The following is a 12,618-nucleotide window of genomic DNA, read 5'->3' on the forward strand; positions in this document are numbered from 1 at the left end:
GGTCTAGTAGTCTCTTCTCTTAATATAGTGTAGAGAGGGTCTAGTGGTCTCTTCTCTTATTGTAGAGAGGGTCTAGTAGTCTCTTCTCTTATTATAGTGTAGAGAGGGTCTTGTAGTCTCTTCTCTTATTATAGTGTAGAGAGGGTCTAGTAGTCTCTTCTCTTATTATAGAGAGGGTCTAGTAGTCTCTTCTCTTACTGTAGAGAGGGTCTTGTAGTCTCTTCTCTTATTATAGTGTAGAGAGGGTCTAGTAGTCTCTTCTCTTATTGTAGAGAGGGTCTAGTAGTCTCTTCTCTTATTATAGAGAGGGTCTAGTAGTCTCTTCTCTTATTATAGTGTAGAGAGGGTCTAGTAGTCTCTTCTCTTATTATAGTGTAGAGAGGGTCTAGTAGTCTCTTCTCTTATTATAGTGTAGAGAGGGTCTAGTAGTCTCTTCTCTTATTATAGTGTAGAGAGGGTCTAGTAGTCTCTTCTCTTATTATAGTGTAGAGAGGGTCTAGTAGTCTCTTCTCTTATTGTAGAGAGGGTCTAGTAGTCTCTTCTCTTATTATAGAGAGGGTCTAGTAGTCTCTTCTCTTATTATAGTGTAGAGAGGGTCTAGTAGTCTCTTCTCTTATTATAGTGTAGAGAGGGTCTAGTAGTCTCTTCTCTTATTATAGTGTAGAGAGGGTCTAGTAGTCTCTTCTCTTATTATAGTGTAGAGAGGGTCTAGTATTCTCTTCTCTTATTATAGAGAGGGTCTAGTAGTCTCTTCTCTTATTGTAGAGAGGGTCTAGTAGTCTCTTCTCTTATTGTAGAGAGGGTCTAGTAGTCTCTTCTCTTATTGTAGAGAGGGTCTAGTAGTCTCTTCTCTTATTATAGTGTAGAGAGGGTCTAGTAGTCTCTTCTCTTATTATAGTGTAGAGAGGGTCTAGTAGTCTCTTCTCTTATTGTAGAGAGGGTCTAGTAGTCTCTTCTCTTATTATAGAGAGGGTCTAGTAGTCTCTTCTCTTATTATAGTGTAGAGAGGGTCTAGTAGTCTCTTCTCTTATTGTAGAGAGGGTCTAGTAGTCTCTTCTCTTATTATAGTGTAGAGAGGGTCTAGTAGTCTCTTCTCTTATTATAGTGCAGAGAGGGTCTAGTAGTCTCTTCTCTTGTTATAGAGAGGGTCTAGTAGTCTCTTCTCTTATTATAGTGTAGAGAGGGTCTAGTAGTCTCTTCTCTTATTATAGTGTAGAGAGGGTCTAGTAGTCTCTTCTCTTATTATAGAGAGGGTCTAGTAGTCTCTTCTCTTATTATAGTGTAGAGAGGGTCTAGTAGTCTCTTCTCTTATTATAGTGTAGAGAGGGTCTAGTAGTCTCTTCTCTTATTATAGTGTAGAGAGGGTCTAGTAGTCTCTTCTCTTATTATAGTGTTGAGAGGGTCTAGTAGTCTCTTCTCTTATTATAGTGTAGAGAGGGTCTAGTAGTCTCTTCTCTTATTATAGTGTAGAGAGGGTCTTGTAGTCTCTTCTCTTATTATAGTGTAGAGAGGGTCTAGTAGTCTCTTCTCTTATTATAGAGAGGGTCTAGTAGTCTCTTCTCTTATTATAGTGTAGAGAGGGTCTAGTAGTCTCTTCTCTTATTATAGTGTAGAGAGGGTCTAGTAGTCTCTTCTCTTATTGTAGAGAGGGTCTAGTGGTCTCTTCTCTTACTGTAGAGAGGGTCTAGTGGTCTCTTCTCTTATTATAGAGAGGGTCTAGTGGTCTCTTCTCTTACTGTAGAGAGGGTCTAGTAGTCTCTTCTCTTAATATAGTGTAGAGAGGGTCTAGTAGTCTCTTCTCTTATTATAGTGTAGAGAGGGTCTAGTAGTCTCTTCTCTTATTATAGAGAGGGTCTAGTAGTCTCTTCTCTTATTATAGTGTAGAGAGGGTCTAGTAGTCTCTTCTCTTAATATAGTGTAGAGAGGGTCTAGTGGTCTCTTCTCTTATTGTAGAGAGGGTCTAGTAGTCTCTTCTCTTATTATAGTGTAGAGAGGGTCTTGTAGTCTCTTCTCTTATTATAGTGTAGAGAGGGTCTAGTAGTCTCTTCTCTTATTATAGAGAGGGTCTAGTAGTCTCTTCTCTTACTGTAGAGAAGGTCTTGTAGTCTCTTCTCTTATTATAGTGTAGAGAGGGTCTAGTAGTCTCTTCTCTTATTGTAGAGAGGGTCTAGTAGTCTCTTCTCTTATTATAGAGAGGGTCTAGTAGTCTCTTCTCTTATTATAGTGTAGAGAGGGTCTAGTAGTCTCTTCTCTTATTATAGTGTAGAGAGGGTCTAGTAGTCTCTTCTCTTATTATAGTGTAGAGAGGGTCTAGTAGTCTCTTCTCTTATTATAGTGTAGAGAGGGTCTAGTAGTCTCTTCTCTTATTATAGTGTAGAGAGGGTCTAGTAGTCTCTTCTCTTATTGTAGAGAGGGTCTAGTAGTCTCTTCTCTTATTATAGAGAGGGTCTAGTAGTCTCTTCTCTTATTATAGTGTAGAGAGGGTCTAGTAGTCTCTTCTCTTATTATAGTGTAGAGAGGGTCTAGTAGTCTCTTCTCTTATTATAGTGTCGAGAGGGTCTAGTAGTCTCTTCTCTTATTATAGTGTAGAGAGGGTCTAGTAGTCTCTTCTCTTATTATAGTGTAGAGAGGGTCTAGTAGTCTCTTCTCTTATTGTAGAGAGGGTCTAGTAGTCTCTTCTCTTATTGTAGAGAGGGTCTAGTAGTCTCTTCTCTTATTATAGTGTAGAGAGGGTCTAGTAGTCTCTTCTCTTATTGTAGAGAGGGTCTAGTAGTCTCTTCTCTTATTATAGTGTAGAGAGGGTCTAGTAGTCTCTTCTCTTATTATAGTGTAGAGAGGGTCTAGTAGTCTCTTCTCTTATTATAGAGAGGGTCTAGTAGTCTCTTCTCTTATTATAGAGAGGGTCTAGTAGTAGAGGATGCGTTTGTCCACTCTTATCAGTAGCGATGTTTTTGAGAGACCTCTTTGATGCCCATCCTATGGTTTTCCCCAAATGGTGCCCTATTCCAGAGCCCTAAGGTCCAGAGCCCTAAGGTCCCTGGTCAAAGGTAGTGCACTACGAAGGGAATAGAATGCCTTTTGGGACGCAACCCTACTGCTTTAGGCGATGACAGCAGTATCTCCCACCACAGGAAGGCTCAGGCTCCGGCCTTATGTTTGACGTCCAATCAGATTACAGATCCTGCCAGTTGTGAACACCAACGCTGAGTGCTGCATCATCTTTTCCAGCACTGCTGCCTCCCTGATGAGGCAAGGCTGGACACTCTTGGCACCCTATTCCCTACGTAGTGCATATCCCTATGGGCTCTGGTCATAAGTAGTACACTAATAGGGTGGCATTACAATACTACTAGCTAGAAGTGTTTTCCTGCCACTGTAATAAGAGTATATCATTAAATGACAGAGGGGAATTCATTCAGTCTTAAGGCCGTGATACATTTGCAATTTTGGAGGGGTGGGGCAATGTGTCAGGAATGGTTGCTGCAACATTTTTCCATAGAAAATGTGCAAGTTTTTATAATCTGTGAATTTTTATCGGCAGAGCCACTTAGTGGGAAATTTTTAATAATCCTCCAATCACAGCACAGATATTGGTAATGTGATCAGTCTGCGGTTCTAAAATATTTTGGGAAAACGTGGCAGACGTTTTTGAGCTGAAGAGGGAGAAAATCCGCTCCTGTTTTGGAGTGAAATGTTGTCAATTCATTAATACATACAGTGTTCAGTTTGTCATTTCTAACTGACATAAATATATTAACACTGGGGTGCATGCTAATCAATCAGCATGCTAACCAAAACCCATGCTAAGTCAATGGGACAAACAGGCTAATTCGCTTGCCAACTAGCCATGTAGGTTTTACCTTTAGTTTTTTGTTTTAGATAGTTTTTTTGTATGTTAAACTAGCTGGCTAGCTGGATGAATACCACGTATGCTTCCTAGCTTAGAATTGTGACATAAAACGTTTGCTAAATCTAGTTATACTTATGTCTGCATTGCCACTGAAAGGACTGGCAGAAGGTTGAGTGGATGTCCTGGACAGGGGCAAGACCTATTTGTTTCTTGTTGTTACAATTACAATAAAGATGTGGCAGTCAACAACAAGCTGTAAGAGATGAGAGAATTGAGTTTTAAGTTCATATCTGCTTCATATGAAATCTATTATTACATTTTTACATTTTTTACATTTGGCAGACACTCTTATCCAGAGCGACTTACAGTATTGAATACATACATTTCATACCATGCATTTTTTTTTTGTACTGGCCCCCCGTGGGAATCGAACCCACAACCCTGGCGTTGCACACACCATGCTGGCGTTGCAAACACCATGCTCTACCAACTGAGCCACATGTCTATGTTCTCATTGCTCATCATTGCTCCAGTGTCTCATACCCCACTCCATTGTCAGCAATATTGGCTAAAAAAATTGCTAACGTATCATTATTTTTACCCCTGTCTGTCTGGCAGTCCATGGGTGGTCTTGCCCTAACTGAAGCCATGTTGGGCCTGTCTGACCCCAACCCTAACTGAAGCCATGTTGGGCCTGTCTGACCTCAACCCTAACTGAAGCCATGTTGGGCCTGCCTGACCCCGACCCTAACTGAAGCCATGTTGGGCCTGTCTGACCCCAACCCTAACTGAAGCCATGTTGGGCCTGTCTGACCCCAACCCTAACTGAAGCCATGTTGGGCCTGTCTGACCCCAACCCTAACTGAAGCCATGTTGGGCCTGTCTCACCTCAACCCTAACTGACGCTATGTTGGGCCTGTCTCACCTCAACCCTAACTGAAGCCATGTTGGGCCTGTCTCACCTCAACCCTAACTGACGCTATGTTGGGCCTGTCTGACCTCAACCCTAACTGAAGCTATGTTGGGCCTGTCTGACCTCAACCCTAACTGACGCTATGTTGGGCCTGTCTGACCTCAACCCTAACTGAAGCCATGTTGGGCCTGTCTGACCTCAACCCTAACTGAAGCCATGTTGGGCCTGTTTCAGAACAGAGGGTTGACTCACTGGGTAATAAAATAATTTTGATACAAAATTACAACTTTCATTAATACTCAGATTATTACAGAGGAGTGTAACAGAAAAGCAGTAAAATGAAAAGCCACAAGTAGCATTTAGTTCTTATGGAAGTTGGATCATACTGGAGGCACAGGAACTGACCCTAATGGCCCCCTAATCCCTATATAGTGTACTACACTTGACCAAGGTCCATGGAGCTCTGGTGAAAAGAAGTGCACTATAAAGGGAATAAGGCGCCATTTGAGATGCATCCACATTCTCTAACACTGTCATCTGAATTGAACTACCAGTGTGGGCCCTCAGAAAGTGAAATATTCCATAAAAACATATGCTTTCTCATCACCGATCTAGAAGATATAAAAAGACTATAGAAATAGGGATGCTGTTTTGGGTTTTGCCACAAAGACTTGTGTTGTAGCCTTATGGTTCATCTTGCTGCTGGACACTTCAAGACCCTGGACAGACTGTAAAATGATAGAGAAACTATCCAATAAGTACCATAACATTTTTACCTAGAGCCCTATGGACCCTGGTCAAAAGTAGTGTACTGAATAGCGAATAGGGTGCCATTTGGAACTTTGTCAAATCATTCTCAAATGAATCCTCGCTGCTAGAAATGTGGAGAAATGTCCCAGGCAAAATAAAGTACACTACAGTTCCTGAACTCATGGAGAAACTAACTATATAATGTGAACACAGAATAACTGTGTCTTTTGGGAATGTTTGTTGACTTGGTAAATACTTTGTAAAAACAACCTACAGCCACTGCCCTGTAGCATATACATGGAACCAGAGCTATATTTAGAATATAGAATATTTCCAATATATTAAATATATGGCTCTTTGTGGAACTATAACACAGTAATATATGTGCATAAGACCTAATTGTCAGGACATAGTTAATCAAAGACTGAGCGCTGAGGTGAAAAATGTCCCACACACACAATAGTATTCCATCTAGAGCACTGTACAGTTCTCCAACAAACAAACCAGCAGGCCAATGTTCTGTTCCCAGTTGGAATGTTGTGACTCGCTGGCATTCCTTGGAGATAAGCCATGGGAGGGTCAGATAGTATCTGTGTCCCAAACGACAACCTATTTACTATATCATTCTCTACTTTTGACCAGAGCCCTATGGGCCGTGGTCAAAAGGAGTGCAGTGCGTATTTAATAGGGTGTCTGTGACAACAAACATGAATTCATCCCTATCCTCAGAAGAGATGTATTTATGTTCATGTCAAGTGGCACAACTAAAACAAAGCAAAGGGAACGACAGCGACAATCTCGCAGAGTCATAAATTCATGACTTCATTCCACGAAAGAAAAGCATACATTTCCATTGCGCCTATAATTTTGGCCTGGCAGGGTTTACACACGATGGCCTCTCATTAAAAACTAGAATTAGTGCTTGTGAATCACACACGTGTTTCAATTGTGAAGCATACGATGGGAAAACACTATAAACTACCGACACTTTAATTATCTAAACCAAATTGGGCTGAGAGATCTTTTGTATTGTGGCATTACCTAAAGAGCAGCAAGACTAAATACAGTGCGTGAATGGATGCTTGTTGTAGATCATCACACATACTGCAAAGACCCAGAGCTACTGTAGGTAAGACTTTAGAACTATGGTACTGTTCTCTAAAGGGAGCCTTTACAAGCTCGAGGCTCATTAAGACAACCCATAGGGCTCTTGTCTAAAGTAGTGCACTATATAGAGAATAGGGTACCACTTGGACCAAACTAATGAGGAGTTTAAAGCTGTATGAAGACACATGGCTGTTGTGTTCTTGTGTTAGACCAGTACCCTTTCAGGGTTCCACAAAGGGACAGGCAGTTTCCATGGAGAAATGCAGAACTCCTTTTGTTGTTGTTTTGCATTTGTTACTTACTGACCATAACTAACTACAGCTACACCATTCTACTGCTGCTGACTACCCTGATCCTCTATCCCCTTCCAGCTTCTCTCTCTCTCGAAGGATACATACATCCCAAATGGCACCCAATTCCCTATAGTACATAGGGCTCTGGTCAGCAGCAGTGCATAGGCTGCTATTTTGGACGTAGACAAACCCCAGTACCTCAGATCATAATGCTGTAATAGCGGGTTTTGCATTCAATATACTATTAGTCTTTAACTAGTTTGTTGGGCAGTATGTTAGAATTAGATGAGTCTTTTTGCAGCTACATTAATTCCACTCATAGGATGAGAATGTCAACGCTTGGATCATGTACTCTGAAACCCCTCTACGCTGTAACTCTATTCATGATAACAACAGGGGGGAAAGGCAGAACTTTGTCTATTTCATTAAACTTTTTTAAAATCAAGATTCAAAGAAATGAATGGATGCATGAATTAGGTTTCCTTTAAGTGTCTCAATCGTAGGAAGAAATCGTATTTATATTTTAGTTCATTTAGTCGACGCTCTTATCCAGGGCGACTTACAGTGGAGCGCATACATTTTCAGACTGGTCCCCTTTTGGAATTGAACCCACAACAAGTCTCATGCTCTACCAAGTGAGCCACATGGAACCGGAAAGGAGGGTCTGATGATAAATATGATGTACATACAGTTGAAGTCAGAAGTTTACATACACTTAGGTTGGAGTCATTAAAACTCGTTTTTCAACCACTCCACAAATTTCTTGTTAACAAACTATAGTTTTGGCAAGTCGGTTAGGACATCTACTTTGTGCATGACACAAGTAATTTTTCCAACTGTTACAGACAGATTATTTCACTTATAATTCACTGTATCACAATTCCAGTGGATCAGAAGTGTACATACGCTATTGACTTTGCCTTTAAACAGCTTGGAAAATTCCAGAAAATTATGTCATGGCTTTAGAAGTTTCTGATAGGCCAATTGACATAATTTGAGTCAATTGGAGGTGTACCTGTGGATCAATTTCAAGGCCTACCTTCAAACTCAGTGCCTCTTTGCTTGACATCATGCAAAAATCAAAAGAAATCAGCCAAGACCTCAGAAAATAATTGAAGACCTCCACAAGTCTGGTTCATCCTTGGGAGCAATTTCCAAACGCCTGAAGGTACCATGTTCATCTGTACAAACAATAGTATGCAAGTATAAACACCATGGGACCACGCAGCCGTCATACCGCTCAGGAAGGAGACGCGTTCTGTCTTCTAGAGATTAATGTACTTTGGTGCGAAATGTGCAAATCAATCCCAGAACAACAGCAAAGGACCTTGTGAAGATGCTGGAGGAAACAGGTACAAAAGTATCTATTTCCACAGTAAAACGAGTCCTATTTCGACATAACCTGAAAGGCCGCTCAGCAAGGAAGAAGCCACTGCTCCAAAACCGCCATAAAAAAGCCAGACTACGGTTTGCAACTGCACATGGGGACAAAGATTGTACTTTTTGGAAAAATGTCCTCTGGTCTGATGAAACAAAAATAGAACTGTTTGGCCATAATGACTGTCGTTATGTTTGGAGGAAAAAGGGGAAGGTTTGCAAGCCAAAGAACACCATCCCAACGGTGAAGCATGGGGGTGGCAGCATCATGTTGTGGGGGTGCTTTGCTGCAGGAGGGACTGGTGCACTTCACAAAATAGATGGCATTGTGAGGAAGGAAAATTATGTGGATATATTGAAGCAACATCTCAAGACATCAGTCAGGAAGTTAAAACTTGGTCGCAAATGGGTCTTCCAAACAGACAATTACCCCAAGCGTACTTCCAAAGTTGTGGCAAAATAGCTTAAGGACAACAAAGTCAAGGTATTGGAGTGGCCATCACAAAGCCCTGACCTCAATCCTATAGAAGATTTGTGGGCAGAACTGAAAAAGCGTGTGCGAACAAGGAGGCCTACAAACCTGACTCAGTTACACCAGCTCTGTCCGGAGGAATGGGCCAAAATTCACCCAACTTATTGTGGGAAGCTTGTGGAAGGCTACCCGAAACATTTGACCCAAGTTAAACAATTTAAAGGCAATGCTACTAAATACTAATTTAGTGTATGTAAACTTCTGACCCACTGGGAATGTGATGAAAGAAATAAAAGCTGAAATAAATCACTCTACTATTATTCTGACATTTCACATTCTTAAAATAAAGTGGTGATCCTAACTGACCTAAAGCAGGGCATTTTTACTAGGAATAAATGTCAGGAATTGTGAAAAAATGTAGTTTAAATGTATTTGGCTAAGGTGTATGTAAACTTCTGACTTCAACTGTAACTGTTGACTCCGCCCAGAAAGGAGATACTGAAGATGACTATTAGATGCAGGGTATGCTCTGTCAAATGGCTCCATATTCCCTACTTTTGATCAGGGTCCATATGGGTTTTGGGTTATACAGAACATCTCTTTGACCCTATGGTCATCAGAATTCATTGGACCTTTGATCTTCTCCCAGTCCCTGCCCTCTATCTTTGACCCCTGTTGCCTAGGAGACCCCTCACTGTGCCAGGCAAAAGATCTGTCTTTGGTGCCACCCTGTGGACCAAATAGGGATTTCATCCTAGGAACTGGTAACTAATCTGCATTGTCATCATACTGTATGAGTAGGGCCCTGTGTTTTGCACAGTCTTGGTCCAATTCTCATTTCTGAATGAGGATTAAAATGCAGGATAAAACATTGCTATGTCCCATGATTGCAGAAAACACAGGGCCCTAAAATACAAGGCCTGTTTATATTACTTCTGGAACCACCAACAGGGGAGAGTACTCACACAAGCAAATGCTTCTGAGCTTTAATTTATATTCATACTGCTTTTCCAGAAATATAAATGTTACTAGGCATGCATTGTCCCATTCAGGAACACATTGTGGAATCTGCAAATAAATTATTTTAGCTAGGAAACATCACTTCAGTTGTAGCAAGCAAACATTGCAATTACACACTACTGTATATCACCTTTATTAATTTGAGCTAAAGAAGTATACCAAAAAATTCAATATCCATCACTCTTTATTAAGAACTAAACAATCCTGATCCCTCAATGCTCAGAGTACCACAATCTTCTCATTCAGGGCGATCTGTGCTTGAGTCAGATTAGATAGATAGGTCACCATCAACAGGTCCTGTGAAAGAGAAACAGTATACATTCTCACAAATGTCATGAGTGCAAGGGACAAACATTTACTATAGCGGTTCAACTGAATCAATTCCACAGATGAGGGGCCGTATGAATCAAGCGTCTCAGAGCAGGAGTGCTGATCTAGGATCAGATTCCCATCCATGTAATCGTGATGTAAAAAAAAAGGCAAAACTGATCCTAAACCAGCACTTGATAAATACAGGCCCAAATCCAAAAGAGGCATAATTACGTTGATGTTGGAGTTGAGCATGGTCTCAAAGTCCTCTGCTGTGATCTTAGGAACCTTGTTGACCAGATCCATCAGGTACCGTCCAACACTGTTATCTGCCGTCTGCTTACCAGACTGAGAAACATACAGGAAGAAAGGCTTAGGTTATGGCCACAGAGACGCATAAACACAAATTAAGTCGTAACTCAACTAAAATCAACTATTTTCCGATGTGCTGCATACGGTAAAAAGGTTGACATAACGGACGTCTCCGTAATGTAATATGGGATGCAGCCATATATAGGCTCTGTGTGTGTAGGCTACTCACCAACACATCCTCAATGTAGGTCAGTACCGTGGCCAGCATGTCCTGAACGCGGCCTGCTGCCCCGCCCACCTGGCAGAGGTCAGAGGTCAGCCCATTGGTGGTGTTAGGGGCATCTCTCGTCCTCTGGAGAAGGTCAACTAGAATATACAAATTATTTTATCAATTTTATTAAGGATTTCCCCACCTCAACAAGAAGACATGACTCAACAAATAAAACCATGTCCAAACCTGGAACAATTAGGACAGAGAATCGTTAGCTGGACAGAAAACAAGGAAAGAAGAATTAAGGTTCTTACCTCCTATCCTCTCAGTGTCGTAATACTTGTATTTCACACTGAGGGGAGTGAACATCACACCGACAGTCTTTCCCGGGACACCCATCTGAGCACTGTCATGGCAAACGAAGCAATGGGAAAAAATTATAGGAATTTATTTAAACTATCATAAGGAATACCAAAGTGCTTAATGTAAAGCAAAGTAATGAAACAGCAAATGCAAACATAACAAAACAACTGAAAGATGATATCAGGAAGTCACAGGGAGTTGAAGCAACTCTGCCTGGGATGGAGTCAACAATAGCTTTTCAGTGGACCAACTAAATGACTGAGACAGAAGAAGAGAGACTGGTCACAGACCTGACGTAGGCCCGGATGTTCATCTTGCCACTCTGCAGGGCGGTGTCCATGGTCAGGTGAATGGGGTTTGTGGCCTCTCGGCTGTAATACTCATGGATCAACACAGAGTGCTCAGTGATTTCAAAGCCTGTGGCGTACCTGTGGAAGGGATATGCTTTGACTTTAGAGCAGTGTTCTGACACAAGCACACAGATTTACTTTGAACAAATTTACTTTTTTTCTTTCTAGTTAATCAAATAAGTTGTCAATAATTGTTAGTACCTGCGTGGGACAAAAGCTTTTTTCTAATGGGACTAGGGAAGAATATAAGCCTACTCACCATCCAACAATGACCTCGCTGGGTGACACCCTCTTATGAAGATCATACATGTTCTTGGCAAACTCCATGTCCACAGCAACCTGTCACCATCACAAAGACACCAGTGTCACTTCTAGGACTACATGTGCAAGCTTTCCTAATGTCTACACTACAGCAATAGCTAGATAGTATATAGTTTTATCAGTGACACTTCTTATCACCTCGTCTTCAGACTCATTGTGGGGGACAGAGAAACAGTTGGTGACCTCAACAGAGTGCTTGTCAATGGTGCCTGAGGAAGACAAGAAATGCATTAAGTTACGATACTCGTGTTGTGCCTATGTTACCGGGACAATTTTAACTATTCTATGAAACCTGTTAAACGTTTCAACAACATAAACATTCCACAGTAATCTAGGCAAGTTAAAATATTGTAATACTTGGTCAAATCTTTATAATCAGAGGAGCTTTGGTATATTTTCGGATGAAGAGGATGTGATAGCCCGGCAATGCATCAGCAAAGTGATGCAAGCTAAGTTAGCCGTAGCTAGCTGAGACGGGCTGTTAGCCTCCCTGCGCGTCTACTCCATTTTCATTAGATTAAAGCTAAAGTAAGTTTATAGTTAAATTACCAAGCAAGGTTCCGATCACACGACTCGCTCCCTCATTTCTCCGTTCGTAGGAATCGCCGATGGAGGCGAGAACGACAGGGTGAATTTTCACCACGGGGCCATACACCGACATCTTGAAAAAGGAACAATTTTACGCTTCCGGTCGCTTTATCGGCGTGTGACAAATACAGAAAAGGTGCGTCACCTGCTGCATTGGAAGTGGTATTGCACACAGAGGCGACCTAATAATACATCAAATAAAACCTTATAATAACAAATAATAGCCTAAATGTGATTAACCATTGAATGCATCAGAAGACCAATTATTTCTGAAAAAACGGTATTAAATACTATAATTGAAATGCTGTTAGGCTATTTGGATGTTCAGAAACTGGTTGCTTCACATGGATATGAATTCATTTATTTTCAAAACGTCATCCTC

The 12,618-nt window shown here is 41.1% G+C and overlaps 1 protein-coding gene across 1 annotated transcript; it reads right to left on the reverse strand.

Moving 5' to 3' along the window:
- Positions 1-9,899: 9,899 nt before the first annotated feature.
- On the reverse strand, positions 9,900-12,338 carry LOC115157485 (eukaryotic translation initiation factor 3 subunit F). Its single transcript, XM_029705783.1, has 8 exons — positions 12,198-12,338; positions 11,787-11,857; positions 11,587-11,666; positions 11,268-11,405; positions 10,929-11,020; positions 10,633-10,769; positions 10,326-10,439; positions 9,900-10,079 (listed from the first exon to the last, which is right to left on the reverse strand). The coding sequence occupies exons 1-8, from the start codon at positions 12,307-12,309 to the stop codon at positions 10,002-10,004; spliced, it is 822 nt and encodes a 273-aa protein (XP_029561643.1). The 5' UTR covers positions 12,310-12,338; the 3' UTR covers positions 9,900-10,001.
- Between the last annotated feature and the right edge of the window lie 280 nt (positions 12,339-12,618).

This window comes from Salmo trutta, chromosome 21, assembly GCF_901001165.1.
Source record: "Salmo trutta chromosome 21, fSalTru1.1, whole genome shotgun sequence".
Classification (NCBI taxonomy): domain Eukaryota; kingdom Metazoa; phylum Chordata; class Actinopteri; order Salmoniformes; family Salmonidae; genus Salmo; species Salmo trutta.

Excerpts from the sequence above, each read along its gene's own strand:
- LOC115157485 (XM_029705783.1), bottom strand. The coding sequence starts at position 12,309 with ATGTCGGTGTATGGCCCCGTGGTGAAAATTCACCCTGTCGTTCTCGCC. Across the intron at positions 11,021-11,267 it reads AACATCCGGGCCTACGTCAG|TGCTCAGATGGGTGTCCCGG; the intron begins GTCTGTGACCAG and ends TTGCCATGACAG. Across the intron at positions 10,440-10,632 it reads CCTACATTGAGGATGTGTTG|TCTGGTAAGCAGACGGCAGA; the intron begins GTGAGTAGCCTA and ends TATGTTTCTCAG.